Raw genomic sequence first — 23,143 nt, forward strand, 5'->3', positions numbered from 1 at the left:
CACGCCGCTGACGACGTAGTTTGAATGCGTTAAAGATATAAGGCGCGTTACTGACACCGATATCAGCGTCGCGTCCGTGGCTTATTCGGTAGAGCGTCGGGCTGCGGCCCGCAAAGTCCTCGGATCGAAACCTGGCGCCGGATGCTGTTTCTTTTTTAAATATAAAGTAGCACTGCGGACGCCGCCGCCGCCGCCGCCGGCGGTGGATGGTTTGGGGTCGCTTATAAAGTGCATTCGCACTTAAAAGTAATAGTAGAAATAGAGTGCCTGGAATCGCTGTAGAACTTTGGTCGCGGCCAGCTGCGTGATGAGCCGGCGAAATCACGGCGTCTCCGCCGCCAACGATCGGGTCGTTCGTTCTCGAGAGCAGAAGCTCCGCCCTCCGGCCCTCCGATTGCAGCGGCGAGTCGGCGAAAAACGCCGGCAGTGCGGAAGCGGCAAACTCAAACTCGTCACGTGTTTGGATGTTGTTTATTTCCACAATATCCACGGGATGTCGATTGCGCGTGATCCTCTGCTGGCTGCTCGTTTGCGTTTCGCACACTTTAAAATTGATTTTAAATATGTTCTAGGCTGTATTCGCCGCTGATATTTTGCAGATGATGTAAATATGTTCACACCAATCTATCTCCGAAGTTATCTCGCCTTCAAAATTTTGTGTCAGTACCCCTTTAAATTTCAGTTTTTGCTATTCGTAGGTAAAATTGAGTTGATTGATAGTAGGGTTTAACGCGCGATGCAACGCAGGCGATTAGGCGCGCCGCATGGAGGGCTCCGGATTAATTTTGACCACCTGGGGATCTTTAACGTGCTCCGAAATCTCGTACACACGGGTGTTCCTGCTTTTCGCCTCCATCAGAAAAGCGGCCACCGCGGCCGGGAATCGAACCCGCGTCCTCGTGCTCAGCAGCACAGCGCCTCGTAGTTAAAAGGATTAGGCGAGCTGGTGAATGCTTTCGTATGGATAGTATGGGTTGAGCAAAAACTGAAATGAGCTTGAAGGTTCTGTTTCTATTCGGCCTATACCTCTCTGCTATGATATATTTCCATATTTTATGCACCGAAATTTGTTTATATCAGTCCCAGGGTTATAAGGTCTCCATCGTGGAACAAGTTTTACTCCGTGATCAGTACCTTTCAGTTTTACTCCGTGATCAGTAATTTTGACCACCTGGGGATCTTTAACGTGCTCTGAAATCTCGTACACACGGGTGTTCCTGCTTTTCGCCTCCATCAGAAAAGCGGCCACCGCGGCCGGGAATCGAACCCGCGTCCTCGTGCTCAGCAGCACAGCGCCTTGTAGTTAAAAGGATTAGGCGAGCTGCTGAATGTTTTCGTATGGATAGTATGGGTTGAGCAAAAACTGAAATGAGCTTGAAGGTTCTGTTTCTATTCGGCCTATACCTCTCTGCTATGATATATTTCCATATTTTATGCACCGAAATTTGTTTATATCAGTCCCAGGGTTATAAGGTCTCCATCGTGGAACAAGTTTTACTCCGTCATCAGTACCTTTCGTGTATGTGCCCTAACTCGCCCAAGCCGCGCGTGCCCCCCCGTAGAATGACATTTCTTTCACTCACCGAGATCGACCTCCGATATGAGGGGCCGCATGGAGCACGGAGTGTTCTTGTACAGCGAGTCCAACACCTTCGCCTTCACCTGGCTGATAGTGTCGCAGTCGTTTACACGGCAGAAAACTTTCTCGTCTTGCTCCTCTTGGATGACCTGAATGACCTGTGGAAAAATCGCAGGTAAACACAAACTGCACGCAGTCACTGCCTGGTGACTACACACGAATGATGCTCAGAAGAAAGTTCTTGCCAGTGCCGAGCCTACGCTCATCACAATAAGAAGTCCATACACATATCACGTGTGGATTTGAATTACTGTTACAAGTTACTAATGCCTATTTCCAAAATGAGTTGGAGGAATAATCGTTTATTTAAGCAGTAATGTTGTTTGGTTTACAACTAGGTGAGGGACGTCTTGTACCTGTGCTACACGGTCGTTTCAAAGGTCTTCGGAAGGCCATAAACCGATTGTCTAGCAAATACTCCATTATAAATACATAGGGGGAAGTTGTGCGGGAGACTACAATTGTCAATTGAAAGCTACCGCGTAGCACAGGCATTAGTCCAGGAAGCTTTGAGCCAGGACGACCTGTCTAGCTCGGTTTACCAGAAGTTGTTCTTTATAACAAATTGAAGATAAAGCACCTAATTCGTCTAGAAATCGTCTTTGACTGGCGTTTTCATAAGACGTTTCCGCGGCAAGGCTTTACCATTCGGAAATAAACTTTTATCTGAACCTGAAAGAAATATACGTTGTGACCGCCACCGTAGCACTGTGGAGTATGGACAATCCCAACACGGGAGTGAACCTTATAACTCCACCGTGTCCGCCATTGCCTCAATGTATGAATCTCAACTCAGGGTTCTAGGAGGCTGCTATTAGTTTTCCGGGACCAGAAAGAAAACGAACTCTTCTTTTGAATGTAGTCAAAACCTTTATGATTGTAAGCAAGTTTTTCGCCTTTGATAACTATTGTTTTAGGGTATTTATCAGCGAGAATATTGAGGAACGGGACAATGAGACACTCCCGAGGAGCCTCTCGGTGTATGTTCCGCAATAATTATAACGTTGAATATCTACCCACAAAAATATCAGGTTACTGCTAGAGCATCGAACGCTAGCGAACAGTCCAGGCATATTTCGTGCCTTTGCAAGACGAATATTCTAAGCTGAGTTGAAGCTAAGCTATGGTGCGTTCAAACAACTCCAGGGTTCTTTTATTCCTCACGTTTCATTCCAGAGAGAATAAAGCCTGATGATGTCTATTTTCCTTTTTTTTTTTCTAGAGACCGTTCTTCATTATAATGCGGGTGCTGAACGCTGCCCTATGTTTTTTCCTGGATCATGGGGGTCCACTGTAGCAACGTACGACTGTTTCGAGGTATATTATTGTATCAGTGCAAAGAAATAAATATTAGACGCAGATAAAGATCTGTGTAAAACAATGCAACCAGCTGTATTTCTCGTCATCCGCAGTTGTTCCCTTTTGCGGCTTGATGGCATTAGGCACAGAATGCAGTCGGATGCATCTCAATCAAAATTTACTCCTCGCTCAAAAATTGCTGCCGATTTCGCGGTAAGTGAGTGGGCGTCAACCAAACAATTTGAGGGATCGTAAGGACTCACCACGGTGGAGTACTCTATCTGCTCCCTGAGTAGCCTCTCTTCGGACAGGGAGTACCGGGCATCGTGGGTCACGGCATCCACGGGGCCCTTTTCCACTTGGTGCTTGATTGCGCTGAACAGCAGGAACAATGATCTTCCTGCGTGGTCCTTCAAAATGACAAGAAATCATACGCCGTCGTTAAGTTCTTTCGTCTCGGGCTGTTACTTCTGTCGTTTTGAAACTCAGTCCGAGATCTAAAGCCACCTTAATCTAATGACTCTACAATACCAGAGGTCAAGGAAATGTATTTGTAGGTGATTCGTTATTAATAGAGACCGGATTTAAGGGAAATGGCTACTCTGTTCCTTGCGCTCCTATCACGCCACTTTGATATATGAGCTAGAATTAGAGGTTAAGAAGGGCTTGTATGTAGTGCCTATAAATGCCTGTTTTCGCGTTTGTGCGTAAATGCCTCCAAAATCCTATAAATGCCTATTTTCAATGCCTGTTTTCAATATCGGCGCCTATATGAAAAGTATTGAGCCTCAACTTTCGCCATGGGTTCAGTTTGATATCCTTATTCAAGTTACCGCGCAGCATTGACTGTTAAGAACTCTATAGGGTTCAAGCTAGTGATCTAATTCAACCAAATCCTAAAAAACAACCCCTTGAACTAGTACAATGGTGAGCTTATACTCGGTGGCAAGAGGCTCAACTTCGAATAAAACAATCTGGAGGTGGTGGTAGTTTGCTATTGTTTTCCACCATTTTCAGAGCGATTCTTAGACTACTTTTTCCGGGATCTCCAAACAGTTTTGACCCGCCGCGGTAGCTCAGTCGCTAAGGCGTTGCGCTGCTGAGCAAGAGGACGTGGGTTCGATTCCCGGCCGTGGCGGCCGCTTTTCTGATGGAGGCGAAAAGCAGGAATGCCCGTCTGTGCGAGATTTTGGAGCACGTTAAAGATCCCCAGGTGGTCAAACAGATCCCTCCACTACGGTGCGTTAAACCCCTACAATTAATCAATCAATTATCCAACAGTCGTCATGTGAGAGGGAAATAATTTCTCGGTAAATCGTAGTCTCTTTTGCGTCTGATATTTGTGTCTGTTTCTGTGCTGTTCTGATTAAATTGCGTCCGGCAGACATCAACTATACCTGGGTGTTGCCGCTGCGCCTAATCACCGCAGCCGGCCTTTCCTCCGCGCGACGCGAAGCTTGCCTTACTGCGAGTATTTTGAACATGACGCGAGTCGTCTTAGTTATTTTTGAGACTTACAAGGGGCTATAAATTCCTGCGACAAATAAACTACGTGAGAAAAAAATTACAGGGGCTTAGCTCGGCTATGCCAGGATATACGTAGCGTGAGCTGAGGTTCATGTAGTTATTCTTAGGTTTCCTGGTTGTCTAGGATTAGCTGATTATCATGCTTACTGCTGCTTAAACGATTTGCAATCCAATACAGTCCAGTCCAGTATAGTACAGTCACTGCTCGTCGCGCATGCGCAGCACGGATGTCCAGAAACCACGCGAAACAGCTATCAAACAGCTCCGGCGTAGCGTCAGACTTGGCTACTGCGCAACCGAGACGCACAGCTAGGCACGCGCCTGCTCCAGTGCGTCTGCCGCGGCTATGACGTCACTCCTCTGGAATGCGCAGACCGGCGAATGTGCAGACCCAATTCTCTACACACCCGTACACATGTTTCTCGATGCTTTGCTCATCCACTGGCTGCCGCTTCTGCATCTCGCGTGGTGCACGTCCTGCCACCTAATTACCTCCGACCCAAGCTGCCTGCTGCTCCACCGTGGTTGTACGCGGCATGGGCTGTGTGCACCACTGTACCTGGAATAGGCAAAAAGTCGTCTATGCCAGCATCTGCCTTGACATATTTCGTCTTGGAGCATATCCAAACCCGTTATCCAGACCACATCCAAGTGTACACGGATGGATCCGTGGCTTCGGCGTCTTCGGCAATCGGCGTATGGATTCCGTCAGCGGGACGGTCCATTAAAGAAAAGCTCAGCCACAGAACATCCTCCACGGCAACTGAGCTAGCAGCTGTCAGAGCAGCACTTCTTTACATAAGCGGAAGACCCGCTCGACGGTGGGTAATTCTTTCCGATTCCCGTCCAGCCTTGCAACTACTAAATAAGCCGCCTGATTGTCGCAATCAACTTGTCTGCGATATGAACGATATATTTTCTAGTGCGGTGCGCGAAGGACATGAAATTTTCCTTCAGTGGATACCAGGTCATTCTGGTATAACGGGCAACAAGATCTCCGATGCGGTCGCCAGAGAAGCCCACGACCTCAACTTCACCGTTGGAATCCCGTTTTCCAACGAGGATAGCAAAGCAGCTGCAATCGACCTAGGATGGCAACTCCAGCTGCCGGCTTGGCAGGATCCTCTGAGCAGCTATGCGCCTCTTCATGCTATAGACCCTCAGTGCGATTTCCCCTATCCACGGGGTCTGCCAAAGCGCACTGAAGGCGTGTTACACCGGCTGCGACTTAATGTTGCATACACCCGAAGCTTCTTGTTTAAGCTGGGCTGGGTAGAGTCGCCATTGTGTACAGTGTGCTCTACTACCGACACCATCAGGCACATTTTAAGCCACTGCTCGCGATATGCCACTCAGCGGGCAACAGCGTCGAAGGCACTTGTGCGACTACGACGCGGAGGTACTCTAGAACTTTCACACTTCCTTGGACCCTGGCAAAATCGTGAGGAGGCAGTGCTCGGTACAAAAACACTGCTTACTTTTCTTGCGGAAACAGGGCTGGAAGAGGTTCTGTGAACTCTCTGAGCATGTACAATTTGTATATGTGTGCATTTCTCCTCTTACTCCCCTTTCTTTCTTTCCTTTTCTTTTTCTGTCTATTTTTCGCTGTCACCTCACTTTATTCACCCCATCTGGAGTAGCAAGCCCTACCGTTAGTGGGGCTGACCTCTTCAGCTTTCATTAAAGGCTTTCTCTCTCTCTCACCAATTGTATTGAATTTCAATCTATCACAATCCAATTTAATCCAATCCAATCTAATCCGATCCGATCTGATCCAAACCAATCCAATGCTGCTCGCGCTTGCGCAGAACGGCCCTTCACGGCCCACGCGAAACTGCTCAACCTCGGCCAGTGCAGCTTACGCTTCAAAAGGAGGCGATGTCACGCTTTAAGCTGAATCTCCTTTCAAACCCGCGCTGACATGCGGGGCCGTTGCCTTGGGTAGGTGGGTGGGGGGAGGGGGGGGTGAGCCATTGCCTTTCTTAACTTGTACCCGAGTATAGCACTTTTTAAAATCAGTATTCCTGCCTGTCAACCATTCTTTTTATTGACTGTTTCCCTACCCGCGACTCTCTAGAAAGCGACAGTGCCTATTGAACATTAATGTGAGCACTGCGTTGTCAATGGTTCGTCATTAGTGTTGCAGTTTTTCTTAGAATTTGACGGCCATGTTCAAGTGTTGGTGCCTTTCTGCCATCATGACAAATAATTTTGGTCTTCTTTTCGTAGATCCAGGCCGCGCACGTCTTCGTTTGAAATTCTTTGCATTTATGTAAGGATTTATGGTGCCTATATTTCCGACGTTGGAAGCCTAAAACTTTGTTCTTCCTGACTGTTTTTGGCGCCTAAAACGCCCATTTTGATGCCTAAAAATCCGGCCTCTTGTTATTGGGGTATGAGGCCAAGTGCTGGGGGTATACTGAAAAAATAAAGATAAACAATGCAGATTTGTGTTCTACACCATAAAGCACACTTTTTTAGGCCCCTGGGAGCCTTATAAAGTATGTCCTTGTTTGTTGATATTTTTTATTTGAAGAATGTATTAAATGTGGGTCTCACGCAACACACATGCCTTTAATGTAACTCCACGAAAACACAATTTTTGGTAGCGGTATGGGGGAGCTTTGGCTTGTGCAATGAACTGAATGTAACGAGATCGGTTTAACTTCGCAGCGTAGTGACAAAATAACAAAAAAGCTGGATGTTTCAATTTGTTGTGCCATGCATTTCTTCAGACTCGTGCATTCCTTCATAGACCGGTTGGTGAGACGAAAAGCTCTGATAAGATCTCTGGACGCAGTGCGCATGCGTGAAACCGGGATTCTATTGTGTCAAAACGGTTGCTTGAAAATTGCGAAAAAGGAACGGTTCCACACGCATCGATTATGAAGAAAGGGTACAACCGTATACCTTTGTCTTATAAACCACGTATCGGTATACATTTCAATCATTTGTAAATGGGTTAACTTAGTGCGCGAAAAATTGTCCCATGGGTTCGTTCCTAGTTTGCTATTTGGGTCTTTGAATGCTCGACGATCGATTGGACAATCTTTCAGCGAAAGTTGAACGAAAGCTAGGAGCAGCTTTTTTCGCGCGTCTCTCAACTTTTTTCAGGAGGAATGGTAAATTTTTTCAGCACAGCTCAAGGTTTTTCAGGCCGAGAAAAATTGAATGTAGGGCATATTTAGACGCTTTAGAAGAACCACGAGGCTCTAAATTTGTTGTATCCCATTAGCCGCATAGGTCTGCTATTAGGATATGCTTGCGATCAATATTTATACCCTAAAAACGATCGCCCACTTCGATTTTGCTTCCGAAAAATATTGGGGTCACTGCGTGGGTAATTACCGGAGTACCTGCATGACGTGACCACGCGTGCTGATCCGGAGCGCCGATTTCACGGAAAGTTTCCATTTTCCTACTACGCAAGCCCAGTTTCCCAATAATCTATACTCCGTACGATATTCGACCTCACGTGGTGAAACATCGGAGTAAGACAACAAAAGCACAGCTCGAAGACGAAACAAAGCCATCGAGAGTATTCTTTTGATAGGTTCAAGCTTTCCACAATTCTGTGGCTTGATGTTGGTGCTACTGTTGCTCAAATATGACCCGGATAAGTTTGTTCAAGCGAATTGAGCTCAGGAGCCTGAAGAGCGGAACAGATGCAAATCATTTATTTCCGTCTTAAAGCCCGGCCCGGGTGTCGTGTTTGAGTGCTTGTAGATATGGCCCCACTTTAGAGCGATGGTGATAATCCGGAGGTACGCGTGACTTCACAACCATGTAGCTTCAAAGCTCGTGGGAATACCGAACTTATTGATAACTTCTGCATCCATGCACTGCATGTAGCGGTTTAAGAAGTGAACAATTAAAAATGGATAGATGAATGAGCGGGTTTCAAAATTAGATAAGGGCAACTCGTCCTGAAAACACCGATATCATTGAATATTTTCTGTCCTTTCTGAGTTGCAAGTTATGTTTAACCGACAGACTGCCATTAATGCCGCGTTATAATGTTAACCACAAGCTGAAGGTATTCGTTGATTGATTGATTGATTGATTGATTGTGGGGTTTAACTTGCCGACGCCACACAGGCGATGAGCCGCGCCGTAGTGGAGAGCTCCGGATTGATTTTGACCATCTGGGGATATTTACGTGCGCCGAAATCTCGAACACGCGGGTGTTCTCGCTTTTAGCCTCAATCAGAAAAGCGACCTCCGCGGCCGGGAATCGAACCCGCGCCCTCGGGCTCAGCAGCACAACGTCATAGCCACAGAGCCACCGCGGTGGTATCAAAGTATTTGTGTTGAATTTGTCTGAGCAGTACCAGACGCACTCGCGAAACTTTACTACTAATACTTGCTTTCATTGGAAGGAATAAATGCGTAGGACGAAGGACTGGAAATTGTAAGAAGGAATTTCTTATTGCCCGCGTAGTAAAGAAAAGCCATACACTTACCTTAATATATCCGTACATGCAGAGCGCCATCCAGTTTGTTAGCATTTTTTCGACGACGGATTCGGTCCTGAAAAAAAAAAAAAAGACAAAAGATTTTTTTTTTGCTTTTATTTGTGTTTGGTGTATCTAGCCGTCTGCACTTTGTGTCCTGCTTTCCTTATAAAATCACAGCCGTTGCTGCTCTCCGTCCCCTCCCCCAAAAAACGATAATTTTGGCGTCTGATTGAATTAGCTTACTCACCTCCTGAGCATGAGCTGGGGATGCTTTGTACCGACGTACTTTTCTACAAGCCTGAGTAGCAGTTCTCTCAAGATGCTGAAAAGAAATAAATGGCAATTTGAATTTACAAAATTGCGCCGCTCATTGTACGAATGTCCACATAAGAAAAACCCGAGTCCCAAGGAGTCAATTCCACTGATCTGGATTTCTTAACATTTGTCAGGCATAATGCCGTTTCTAGCGATGCCTCGAGAGCATAAATTACGAGGGAAAAATATTTTCCCCGCAGTTTATCTGGTAAAATTTCGCACTTGCAAGTTTGACAATTTTCTAAATTAAAATAAAATGATTTTGAGGCGAGATGACATTCACAGTGGGAATCCTATGTTGAGCGTTAGTACAAAACTCCACTGTGGTTTGCAATGTTCCAAATAATTTCAAGGCGAATTAGGTTTGTGCGCGTGCTTTTCTATTCTACTGAATAATCTTCGGCTGCGGTTCAGCCATAAATACGAGTGAGCGGCATAGGAACTTACTCGGTTGCGTATTCCATTTTATCGAGCAGAATAATCATCAGGAGCGACGCTACATTCACTCTGAAAGAGAAGTTAGCGGCACTATAACGAACAACCAGTCACTCAGGGGCTTGTGACAGCTTTTTTAGTGCGCGATCCGCCTGGAAGGATCAGGCATATGGAACAGCAAAGGCACCTACTTGTCCCTTATGCTGAATGTGTTCTGGTTTTCCAATGTGTCAATGAACGTCAGCAGAAAGTGCTTGTTGTTGATAAGCATCTCAAAATTCGTCATGGCAACTTCGTAGTTGTTGTAAGGGCCATTGATTTGCTGAAAACACAATCGGCGAAAAAAAGGTTAATGGGTTGTGGTACTCGCAGAAAGGAGCACCACGAAATCAATTATATAATAGGAGCTTATGTTAAAAAGTACAGGAGATATCCCGCAAACATCCATGTGCCAGCTGTACTGTCAACCTACCGGATGACACCAGGCAAACTGCGCCTCCGACCACTTCGTGTTGCGAAATGCATCAGCCACTGACCCGCCGCAACGGGCTGATTGAAATCCAATCTGACAAACAGGCGATGTCAGTTACGGCCGAACGACGCAAAATTATTACTAAAATGTCGGAAAATCGAATGGAATTTATCCTCGGCATTCCGCCGTAGGCTACTGCTTTACAGCGTGAGCCTATTGAAAGCTCGCGTAATTTTGATTTAGGCGCAATAGTTTAAAGACGTGCGCACACTTACCTTTACCTCTTGTAGGATTGGGCTGTTTGGGACTCCTGGGAAGAATACTTTCATAATGTACGCCTTGTGGTCCAGTGTCGGTATTCCAGTCGATTGAATGTCATTGTTGAGGTCCGTCATATCAGTCTGAAGCTCGGCAAATGCTGCACGAAAATTTAACATGTGAGTTGACAGTTGATGGAAAAAGCCGTCAAGCATACGAAATGCGAAACTATATTTTGCGCTCGTGCAACCCAGAAAGCCAGCAAGCGATCCCCATCCCCGACGTACCACAGCTACGTATTCTGGGCTTAACGATTCCAAAACACAGCTCAGGATCGCAAACTGTCTTACAACTTCAACGCGCTGTTACCTAAATAATGCATCTCATACACAGTATTTTCCAAAGACGCTCAGATCTGAAAGAACAGGATACTATCCGCATAATACAGGCTATTCTCATCAGTTAGATTGCTCACGGAACACCCTATGTCTGAAAGCCGCCAAAATTGCCAAGCTCAATGTTATGATAAGACAAGCATTCAAAACAGGGCTCCGCCTCCTCCGAAAAACATCGACGAAGAAGCAACTCCAACTAGGAATATCTAACACCTGGGAAGATATATGTGAGGCACATCAGACTTCCCAATTCCGCCGGCTACGCCTGACCACCGCCGGCCGCTTCACTTTGTCTCAACTTGGCTACCCCGTTCCTTTTCAGAAGGGCCAGAAAACGCGCATCCCACGAATCGTAGACAGAAAATAGGGGTAGCACCCATCTCCCGTAATATGAACCCCGAATACAACAAAGCAAGACGGCAGGCTCCAACCACGCACATCCGCAAACGATATCAACACCTGCCGACGACCAGATACACAGACGAATCACCGCATCAGGACCAGCCGGCTCACGCTTTCAGCGTAATCGACGCAGCAAGATAAGACCTATCGGCAGCGACCGTCCTAACAAAGTCAACGGAGATGGCAGAAGAAGTCGCAATTGCCCTCGTGGCCACCACTAGAAAAGAGAACATCACCATCATTATTAACTCAGAGACGGCGCGCCGGAACTACGTAAATGGAAGAATTTCAAAATCCGCTCTACACATACTGCAACGACATCCCAGTTGCCAAGCATAGAAATGGTATGGTCGCCCGGACACACCGCCCTAGAAGGAAACGACGAGGCCCAGGCCGCAGCCGGAGAACATTCACACCGGGCCATCTCCGAGAGGGAACCAAACCAACAGAGAGATTTATATTCAACGTCTATGCCTCTTCACACATACGCAGAAATATTTTCACACTACAGACATGCTCGCCGCAAATACCCAGCGTCGTACCACCGACTAGCCAAAGAAGATGCGACCACGCCACGAAGACTGCAAAAAACACATATCCTCACAACAGCATACTTCACGACATGTACACAATACAATACGCGGCCAACTGCAAATACTGCCCGCAGACAGGCTCCCTATATCAGGTCGTTTAGGAGTGCTCCCACACGCCGCAACTCACACCAAACCCCAATCCCTCCTTTCAGCAGTGGGTGAAGATGATGACCAGTTCTGATCTCTCCGACCAGCAAACGTTGGTCGAGAGAGCGAAGAAGGCCGGGAGACTCCAACGGGTCCAGGACTGAGGACTTCACTCAGCGGGCGGGTGCCCCTGACACCAGCACCTTGCTGTTCAATTAAAGTTCGTTCCTCCTCCTCCTTCTCAACCTATTCGCGCACATCATCTCCCGCGTATCCAATCGTCGCTCCCGATTTTACGAACGCGACACTCTACCCATCATCCAGGGCGTCCTCAACAGCAAGATAGCGTACAGCACGTCTGGCCCTCAGAACACAAGAAATACAGAAACTCGACGCCACCATACACCAGGCATAGAAGACCGCTATGGGGCTTCCAATTAGCACGGTAACTAAAAAACTTTTGCAACTACGGTTTCCAAACACCTGGAAAGAAATACAAGAGGCACACCACGCATCTCAGATACAACGACTCAAGCTCACGCCCGCGGGAAGAGCAACACATCTGCATCTGCACTACCGTGTCAAGATGATAAGATTCGAATCCCATCAGACATTGGACAACATATCGGCGTAGCACCCCTACCCCGAAGAATGCATGCGGTTTTCAACTAACAATGGCGCATCTTGGTATGTATTCCACGTGCCTTGTGATTATTTGCTGCTGTCTGCTGTCGATGTTATACTCAGTCATGTATGTATGAATGGTTGAAATGTATTGTTGCTATCAATGTGTTGGTGGTGACGCAGATTTTTGTTCGTTTTTCCTAGTATATATGTATGTTCGTTTTTCACCATAAAATTGAGTTGATAGTAGCGCTTCGTGTTGTGTTTCTTCCTTCGTCGTCGTGTTCAAGTAGCCCTTTTACAATCATGAATGGCGCACGGCACGAGCTCGCTTAATTCATAAGAGCTACCACCACTTACCATACACTCGGTACCCAGATGCATCGCCCTACCCTCATCAGAAAGCGCATGCAGCCTGTGTTGTCAACATACAAGGCACAAGACTGGCAACAGCGACCATGCTCACCAATTCCATCGACACTGCCTATAAAGTTGCCATCGCTCTTGGGGCCACAACGGGCGAGGAATTCCTTAGTATCACCACCGATTCTAAGACCGCCTGCAGGAACTTTCTAATTGGCCGCATCGCTCAACCCGCTCTGTACCTTCTTCGCCAAGCAAAAAGATTACCAGAACTTGATATCATGTGGTCACCGAGCCACCAGTCCCTCGAAGGGAACGAAGCGGCACACTCCACTGCCCGTGCTCATACACACCGGGCCGCTACCCCAGAAGGATGAAACAACGACCGATCTACCTCAAAGCCAGCACTACTCAACACATACCTCCAAATCTTAGCCCACTACAAAAACGAACGCCGTCGCTTGCCAAAACCCCATTCACACATCCCCTAACACCCTAGTAAACCTGCCACCTGAAACTTGTGCTCTGTTGCTGGCACCCTATACTACGTGGTACAAGAGTGCCAACGTACTCTCGCTCCAACCCCAAATCCTAACCCTACCTATGAGCAGTGGGTGAAGAAGCTGACCAGCACCGAGCTCTCGGGCCAGCGCCGACCGGTGGAACGGGTCCGGACGGCCAGCTAGCACCAAGGCTTCTTTGAGTAAGGATGCCCCTCACTGGGTGGGTGGAGGCCTTAAGAATATCCTCCTGCTCGCCAGTATAATAAATCTCTCTCTCTCTCTCTCTCTCTCTCTCTCTCTCTCTCTCTCTCTCTCTCTCTCTCTCTCTCTCTCTCTTGCCTTGAACTTAATCAACTGGTACCCCTTGTGAAGTGTACTCGTTGTACTCACTGTATATCAAGCTGCGGATACCAGCTGACGTCCGAAGACCTCAATTCGAAGCGTTAGGTCTACGCCGGCTCATATACGACAGTTGCTACTGTTGGACTAGCAGAGTAATACATATCGCTCAATAATACTAAGTAATACATACCGTAATACATATAGGCTCGGACACACTGCATTGGAAAAGCTCGGTAACGATACAACTACTATTTATGCAGTTCTTTGGGAAGCGTCGTACGCATGCCATTGCAAGGCAACATCCACTGCGATAGCTGGAACTCTTGTCTCGCGCCGACAGCGCAACGAAATTTTCAGAACAGGGTATTCGGGAATCGCTGAATAGCCCGCTTTGCATCTCAAGAGAACACGACCTAAATCAGACAGGGAGCTGGTGGTATGGAGCAGCTGTTCATCTTTTCTGCCGCCTTACCTTGTTTGCATTCGGAGCGCACGCTGTTCTCCAACGTGTCCATCTGCAGTTGTATCCTCTTGTACTCCCTCTCGGCCTGGGAGTTCTTGTGCTTGAGGATGGCCAGTATGACCAGGCTGAGGAGCATGAGCACCGTTCCCCCGGCGGCGATGGCCCCGACGGCTTCCGGGGGAAACTCGTACATCTTGGCCACTTCGTAGCGCAGGTAGCCCACCTCGTAGCGCAGGTTGTTGCCTACCCTTACCTGGTGTGCCAAAACAAAAAGGAAGGAGAGGGAAACAAACTTTACCATCCCTTCCTAAAGAAAGTTGAGAGAAGAGCGAAAACTTGCTCACATCAAAACTGCGTCAAGGGTGCGTCAAAACCTTCGCTAAAAAGTGCGGTCCAACCTTCGCGAAAGTGCGTCCAATCTATCGTCTAACCTACACAGACCCAAATCGCCAACCAAGAAAGAACGCATGCGACGATTTCTCGCGCACTAAGTAAACGCATCGGCGAACGATCTAAATGTGTACCGATAACTGGTTTGTAAGATAACGGTATACTATTGTACTCCTTTCTCATGCTCGATGCGTGTATTGTCCTATCTAGAGCCGTCCCTTTTTCGCGATTTTCAAGTAACCATTTTGACTCAATGGAAGCACGGTGTTACGCACACGTCGTGGGTCCAGAGATCTTATCTGAGCTTTTCGATCGACAAACCAGCTTATGGGGAAATGCGTTAGTTTTTTGACAGAACGACATTGGTCCCACTATGAAATCTTTCGCTTTAGAATGGGGATGGAAAGGAAAGTAAAAAGATACATAGAGATTCAGTTTTTTTTTCGCTATATCGGAAGCCGTTAGTACACCACAAGCAGGCTCTAATCCACCGTGGCCGAAACGTTTACCGTCATTTCTCTGCCGAATAGCCACAAGAGCAGCACCAGAGCCGAAATTGTTGAAGTGATTGTGTAGCTCGACTCGAGCTGGAAAATGGTGAAGGAAGCCTTTAGAGCCGGTTCAGAACGCCGTCTCGAACGGTTTTGTGGAACTCATAATCTCAGCATCCCGATCCAGCTCGATGAATCAGGTCTATCTGGTTCGCCGAGTGTTTCAGGTGTGCATTAGGTGAGCCAGTTACGACACCCATGAACTGTGCTTGTGCACATGCGATAGGCTCAGTAATACGTTTCAGTGTTTTGAGGGATACTGTCAGAATGTTAAGTATCGTAGCGTTGGGCGTGAAGTATTATCAGCGACAGTTGGCGATGCTCGGCCATTGTGGCACACTTGTGCCTTAAAGGAGCCATGAAGACAAAATACAAGTAGGGTTTATTAGAAAGACTGCTTAGTCCCGATAATAATGATACCAATACCATCGCAATCTTCGAACAAATAACGGATATATTAAAGAAAGCGTGTGAAGCAGTCGCGACCCCCTAGCCAATTTCTTGCAACTTTTCTATGACGTCACGGAACCTTGTTTGTGCGATTGGCGGCCGCCCAACTGACTTGTCGCGACGAGACATGACTGGGCGTCTGTAATGTGGCATCTAGTTCTATTTGACCGCATCACTTTAATGCTAACGTGCAGTTAACGCACTAAAAATTATGTTATTGTTGGCCCGTGTGACGTCATTCTTGCTGATAACACGTCACTGTGGCGCAAAATTTGAAAGGTTTTAAATACTTCTTGCTTTTTTTTTCGTTAAAAAAACATCTTTTGTGGCTGTAATGGAGCTGAGTGAGATACTGAATCCTAGTTCTTTCAAATTAAACGAAGATGTATTTTCTCTTCATGGCTCCTTTAAGCGAGTGCTCAAAAAAAAAGAATTGCACTCGAACTTGGCGAGGATATAATTCATCGTTTGGACAGAACGCATCTAAATACGTTTAATTTGTATTTTTCACTACACATCCATACTCACACAGACACGGTAAACGTATCCGTGTTAACACTTAGCGTCTCCCCAGACACTGTGATGTACTGGGAAACCAGAGAGAAGATGAAACTGCACGCAGGGGCCTAGGAATGAGGAACAAGAGGAAGAACGTCTTTACAAAAAATTATGCTTCAGCCACAACCAAGGCGCTTGCTCAGGCAGAACAAAACCGCTTATGGCATCATCCCAATTTCCTACACTCTATTGAACCAGACATAAGATTGAGGTTGCCAGAACGGCTACCCCACCAACATGTTTCATAGACTGCGACTCAACGCGGCGTTCAGACATTCCTAGCTACATCAAAAAGCGCAGAGTTCGAGCCCATACTGTGACAATCGTGGCTCCCTATAAACTGTAAACCGTCGAATACGTGCTACTAGAGTGCTCCGCTTACACTGACGCTAGTTGCCGTTTACAGCAGGAGATGGGATGCCTCAACCCAAGACCAGTTATGCAAAGCCTGGTACTTGGACCATGTCGCTTTCCCTCATCTCAACGGAAAGTTCCGGACACATTATTTGACTGTCTTGGGACAATGGCGTCGCTACGAGAATATAATCGCCCTTATTATGGACAGTTGAAGTTATTATCAATGCCCCTAAACAGGAAGCGGTCTCTTTTTTCTCCTTTTTTCTACTAATCTTCTTCCTATTAATCTACTATCTTTCCCCATTCCCCTTGCTGCAGAGTAGCATGTAGGCGAATGCGTGCCGGCAAATCTCTGCGTTTCCTTCATTAATAACGAGCTCCTTTCTCTCTCGCTCTCTTGGTTTTCTTGTGGCGATTAAATGTGCTTTTGCGTTAATACACTGTTATAGTATATATAATTAGCTGTTCGTTTTGACAAGTATTCTTCCCCAAGGGCCTGGAAGAGTATATGCTTATATAGCCTTCTTTTCAGAAATATCAGTGGCGATTATCTGCGTTTTAATGGCGTCAAACAAGTTGCGCTTTTTTTTTTTTTTGCTCTACATTCAGCACCGGCTTTTCTTCAGCACGCTTACTTTCCAGGGAATCAATTTTATTTTGTCCGTGTTGAAGATGGCTTCTTCACACAATGTTGTTTGTGCGGTAAAGCATTCCAAAGTCCCTTAACGCAAGTGGCAAAGCCAGCTTAAAAACATGGGGCGTCTGCCAGAGTCACAGATCTCCCTACAGTCGCCACTTCTAGCTCGTGGGACATATCTCGTATTCATTATTTATCATTCCTTCCACTCCCCCACCCAGTGCGTATGTGCCACCTGTGTGGTCATGTGCGTATTTGCACGTGGCAGGTTTCTTTCCGTGACGCTACATCACCACTCATATACGTCTAGCAATGACATTGATTTGGGGTGAATAAAAAATCACTTCTGTAAACTACAGCGTATTATTCACCTTTCCGTGTTTTCCCGTAGGCAAATACAGTACAGTTTTATTAACGCGTCCCATTTGTAGGTCAGTTCCGTATGCGCGAGTGCCGCACGATTGATCGGCATGCAAATACCTCCACGGTCCTCGAAATCACCTTTTCGATAATAACGCGCTTGGAACGTACCGTGTGCGTTGCTTTTATAAAATACACCACTCGACCGAATTTCTTAGGCAGTTTCGCTGTTAAGAATTCAGCTCGCGGTAAATTTCGGACCACGCGTGGAATGTAACGCGGGAAATTTTATTATGTTCCCTACCGCAGCAAAATCAGAAGCGAGCTGTGCCGCTGAGCGCAGGAGCAATGCAAAGCAGCCACTTCTACAACGTCCTAGGGGAAGAACATGCATAAGGTGCGAATAACCGCGCGGATCTGCAATAAAATCCAAGGCTGCGAACGCCACATGGAGTAACGAAGGCGAATGGGGGCGACGGTACACAGCAGTACACGAAAAAATGGCAGTAAAGGTGTTCAAGAGGCTTAGGCCTAAGTGCATTTTTCGTCTTTAAGTGAACGATTTTGAGCGCTTTTTCTTCTCCTTTCTTGTGGGGCTCGTAGAACGTTGGCACTTACCACGACGACGGGCAGGTCCATGTCCGTGCGGTGGCCGATTTCGTCCGTGCTGGGTGGCTGCACGTCGGGAGGGGTGCACACGAGCTGGCTCATGCTCAGCGAGGTCAGGTTGCACGGCCGCGTGCCGATGGTCACGTTCACTTCCGACTCGGTGGTGGCCAGCCGCAAGCTCTCACCCTTAGAACAGAGCAGGCGAAATGCGTCCGAAGATGAAGTCAGTATCCCTGACGCTGCACAGATACCTTGCACTCAAATTCATTATTTTCCTGCACTGTAAAATGTACTACATTTCACAACAGTTGTGCGACTGCAAAAACTTAATAACTGGCCGTAAAAAAGAGAAGCCAGTCACAATGCCGGGCCACCGTTTTCTCAGGCGTCTGATGTTTATGTACAAACGCAAAACATTCCGTTTGGTAAAGGCTTCTTTGCAGTTCGGAATTTCGCCCCGCGTTCTGGCTTTTTTTTTTCTTTTTAAGCAAGAATTGCCCTCAAATGACACACGACGCGATATCACCGTTCTTCTAAACGTCCGAAAAACTTGTGTGCAAATTAAGGAGATATTTTGTTTTCTAAACGTTCGTAGCTATTTCGTCGTGCGTTTTCTTTTTTTCTTTTTGCGGGATTGCGCAAGAAAATTAAGTACACAAATCTTCAGCATTTTCGGTGTGATCTTTCACAAACCTCGATGACGAGTGGCTCCCCCTTGTACAGCTTAACGCCGTCGTTGTCGAAGGGAAAGAAACGCGGGTCGCTGACGTATGTCAGATCCGACGCCACGTCCGGGTAGAACTTGTTCAGCTCCTGCACCGAGCGCACGTCGTCCATGATGAAGCCGATTCGGAGCCGCACCGCGTCCAGCTCGTCGGCCTCCGACTCTGCCCCCGCTGCCGCGTTGGCCGCTGCACTGGCTGCGCCGGTGTTGCGCTGGTGCTGACCTCGGGCCACAGCGTGAGCCACCACGTCGCCACTGTCCCCCTGCTCCGCTGCCTCGTCGAAAGCGCTGTCAGGAGCGTGGGCCCGCAGAAGCACAGCCGGAGAAGGGCACACCATGACCGACGCGTTTACCACTTGGCACGACTGCTCAACCCGACAGAGAGAGAGAGAAAGAACGGCCGTGAGCGAAATGCATTCAGCAGACATGCAGTAAGTGACGTGACACTACGCGATTTAAAAAATGTCAGGAAGAGAAATAGTATATTTGCGAACAAGAAATACCACCTCCTGCTGCGTAGAACCTTTAAAGAAGCAAATAAAGACATAAGCTGCAGTGGAAAAGTAGAATATATATATATATATATATATATATATATATATATATATATATATATATATATATATATATATATATATATATAGTGAAAGAAGTCGACTGACACGTTTCCCGTTTTTGTTGCCAACAGTTTCGGAGTTAGAAACTCCTTCTTCAGAAACTCCTTCTTCACAGCCCTGAAGAAGGAGTTTCTAACTCCGAAACTGTTGACGTTTCCCGTTTTTGTTGCCAACAGTTTCGGAGTTAGAAACTCCTTCTTCAGAAACTCCTTCTTCACAGCCCTGAAGGAGTTTCTAACTCCGAAACTGTTGGCAACAAAAACGGGAAACGTGTCAGTCGACTTCTTTCACTATTTTTATACTGGCCCATCGAACCTCATGATATATATATATATATATATATATATATATATATATATATATATATATATATATATATATATATATATATATATATATATATATATATTCCAGACCGGTATTCTGGAGGTCGTGGGTTCGGATCCCACCTGGCGGGCATTTTTTTCTTCACTTTCTTTCTTTCTTTCCAAATTCTTAATCTGTTTCAATGATCTACCACATCCTCCCCTTTGCTTTCCGAGGTTTTCTCGACTGCCAACCCTTATTTCTGTGTTATTTTCAACGAGCCCCTCATTTCCTATTCTGATTCGCTACATGCATAGCGAGGGCCTCTGTTCTGGCAGTCTTGTTGCCAAAGGGAGCTTAAGAGGGTTCAAAGCTGGTCGACCACTCTGGACATGTCGTAGACACTCGAGTCACGACCCGGGGGTTAAAAAGAAGGTCCCCTTCACCCCGATTAGTCCGAATGGCGCTGGCTACCACCCCCAAGCACAGGAAACAAACATACCTAACATAAATACCCCAGAAAGTGAACGGGAAAATCGCCCCGCCGGTAGCGTAGTGGTTATCGCACCAGACCGGTATTCTGGAGGTCGTGGGTTCGGATCCCACCTGGCGGGCATTTTTTCTTCACTTTCTTTCTTTCTTTCCAAATTCTTAATCTGTTTCAATGATCTACCACATCCTCCCCTTTGCTTTCCGAGGTTTTCTCGACTGCCAACCCTTATTTCTGTATATATATATATATATATATATATATATATATATATATATATATATATATATATATATATATATATATATATATATATATATATATATATATATAGATATAAGTGTGTGTGTGTGTATATTTTCAGTGCTTGTTGATCAGAATGCGCGGACAGCTTGCGCTGGTCCATTCCTCTTTAGTTTCGTTTTGATTTTTGGCACCTCACCACAATACCCCCCACTTTAAGAAAGCTGCTCGGGTGAAACCACATGCACTTTCAATGTCCAGAAATCAAAAGGAAAGAAAATCAACTCCACGACTATACGTCCTAACACACTTTGTTCCACGCAACGCATTCATGTAAAAGTCACGCACAGAGTCCTACACAGCAGTCAGTCCAAAAGTTCCTGTAACCACTTTCACTACATTCAGAGTCCTTCAATGCGCATTGAAGGAGTCTGCTACAATGCAACAATCATCAGTGTATAAATAAAAAAATGTCCGCAGTCGAATATTCTTTTCCATGCCAAGGTGAGCACCCGTTTTTTCCAGCGGGTCAACTGCTATCAAACTTTTCTCTTATACTTCCAGCATGAAAATTGACCCTGCACAGACACTTCCGAGGTCTTGCCACTTCCAAGTTTCGAGTGTTCCTTCGTAATGTGCCACGGTGCCTGCGCGATGCTAAGGTTTGTTTTGGTTTCTTGTGGCATGTCCTTGTATTTGCTTTGCTTAAAGCAAAACTTGAGGTTGAGCGACAGAAAACTTTCACTTTGTGATTCGAGAAGTTTGCATGTCTTCCCAGAGGCTTTGCCACTGGCCCTGCGGAGCTAACCTCGCGCAGCTTTATCAGGCTCACTTTGAACTGTACGTGCATCCGAAACTTCTTCCTGAGGCATTTCCTTCTTCCAGACTTTGCGGTATCAGCTTCGACATTTTCATTGCTACTTTTCGCAAACCTCCCCTTTCGGCTATAATTTTTCCTACGCTTGCGTAATTTCTTTCTCTCTATCTGAAGTACGGGTTCTATATGGGCTGTCATGGCTTCATTTTCGGCACATTCGCTCTCCGCAGCTTTTGTGCTTTCCCCGGATAGTGTGGGAAACGAGAAATTGGTTTTGTTTGCGGCTGTTCCATCACTTGCTGCACTCTGCACCAGGACCTGGGACAATAGCGTGTCGTTCTCTGGATGTGACATATCTGGTGCATGAAGCAAATTGCCTACAATGCACGCTACTTCTCATTCATCAGTTACAAACTCTGGAAACACTTTCTCTTTTTTCGTGTGACATGGCACAAGCGTGCCTTCGGTTTTTTTCCTTCCCATTCTCTTTGGGATCGACCCCGCCCCTAAAAATTCTTGGGGATGAGTTCTGCCTATTGACCTCAGCCCACTGTCGTTGTAATTATGCCAACCACGCATTCAGCTCGGCAATCTTGTTCTCGTGAGCTACTTTAAGCGCTTCCCTTTCAGCCTCTCGCTGTGTTCTGAGTTTAGCGCGCTCGGCTTCAACCCACACACGTAGTTCTTTACCCTGCAGACCTAAGTGAAGACCCCCCGTTCTTCAGTTAGCCAACCCTTATTCTGTCTTAATTCACCGAGCCCCTCATTTCCCATTTCTGATTCGCTATATATATATATATATATATATATATATATATATATATATATATATATATATATATTGTGGTCGCACATCTCTGGAATATTTACGAGGATGCCTAATAGCATCTTTCATGGGTACTGTTAGCAACACCGCGATCTGCGATTTGCACTTTCTTGCAGGTCTACAAACAAAAATGGCCCGAACTCTTCATTTAAAATGTTCTTCACTGGGGCGGAGCTTCATAAAAGATGCCACCTTAGGCGTAGTTTTCTGTTGCCAAAAGTCAAAAAAGTATTTTTGCTGCCACAGAAGTTAATTCAACGCTAATAGAGCAGCTATAGCATACGCAAGCAACACTCCCTTGGGTCAGAAAAACGGGAATCTTGATGGGGTCAGAAAATAATGGTTTGACATAGTTTTCAAATTTTCAGAACTCTCGGGCTCACCGTTTCGTTTACTTGCCGATACGTGTTGTACACCGTCATCCGGGGTTGCTGGATGGACGTCAGGTTGGTTCCGTAAATGTGGATGTGTCTGCCTCCGCTGAAATAAAACGGATGAAAAGAACGTGGCCATAGATTAAAAAAAAAACACCTTATTACGAATATTTAGAAATACACCGCTTCTGTGCGCACTGCTACGCTGCAGTGTATCAGCTGTATTTGGATGGAATTTTACAAAAGTACCAACAGAAGTATTAACGCTTTACGCTTTAAGCATACGTACGATTTACGTACGATTTGCGCTTTAAGCGTAAATCGTACGCACGTCAAAAAGATAAATTTGACCAAAAATTACTCCGAATGGTCCGAGCTTCTGCAAAGTACAGCGGAACTGAGCAGCTCCGTTGGCTTTCATCGCTAGCGAAAACATCGGTTCCCATGGATTCAGCCAGAATTGTCATAGCCGTATTTTATGAAACAAATTACGATAATTGTATTAAAGTACATCAACATCAAGCGCAATACATTTTGTTAGAACTTTTTGGGCTCTTTCAGCGGCAATGAGAGTGTATTGTCTACCAGTCTGGTAGAACTCCAACGATATACTTAAAGCAACGAAATGAAAAACATCACTGCCCATTATTTGTGTGAAGA

The 23,143-nt window shown here is 46.2% G+C and overlaps 1 protein-coding gene across 1 annotated transcript in view; it reads right to left on the bottom strand.

The window, feature by feature from the left end:
- LOC144152869 (plexin-B-like) overlaps positions 1-23,143 on the bottom strand; it is a 114,129-nt gene that overhangs the window by 15,609 nt on the left and 75,377 nt on the right. Inside the window, exons 13-23 of the mRNA XM_077684383.1 lie at positions 22,493-22,589; positions 18,780-19,175; positions 18,096-18,272; positions 14,184-14,427; positions 10,420-10,562; positions 9,864-9,994; positions 9,685-9,744; positions 9,170-9,244; positions 8,929-8,995; positions 3,202-3,348; positions 1,584-1,737 (exon numbers count right to left, since the gene is read on the bottom strand). Of these exons, the coding sequence (XP_077540509.1) occupies positions 1,584-1,737; positions 3,202-3,348; positions 8,929-8,995; positions 9,170-9,244; positions 9,685-9,744; positions 9,864-9,994; positions 10,420-10,562; positions 14,184-14,427; positions 18,096-18,272; positions 18,780-19,175; positions 22,493-22,589 (1,691 nt within the window). The remainder of the gene's footprint in view (positions 1-1,583; positions 1,738-3,201; positions 3,349-8,928; positions 8,996-9,169; positions 9,245-9,684; positions 9,745-9,863; positions 9,995-10,419; positions 10,563-14,183; positions 14,428-18,095; positions 18,273-18,779; positions 19,176-22,492; positions 22,590-23,143) is intronic.

Source organism: Haemaphysalis longicornis, unplaced genomic scaffold, assembly GCF_048455015.1.
Source record: "Haemaphysalis longicornis isolate Haplotype H1 unplaced genomic scaffold, Haemaphysalis longicornis Haplotype H1 scaffold_9, whole genome shotgun sequence".
Taxonomy (NCBI): domain Eukaryota; kingdom Metazoa; phylum Arthropoda; class Arachnida; order Ixodida; family Ixodidae; genus Haemaphysalis; species Haemaphysalis longicornis.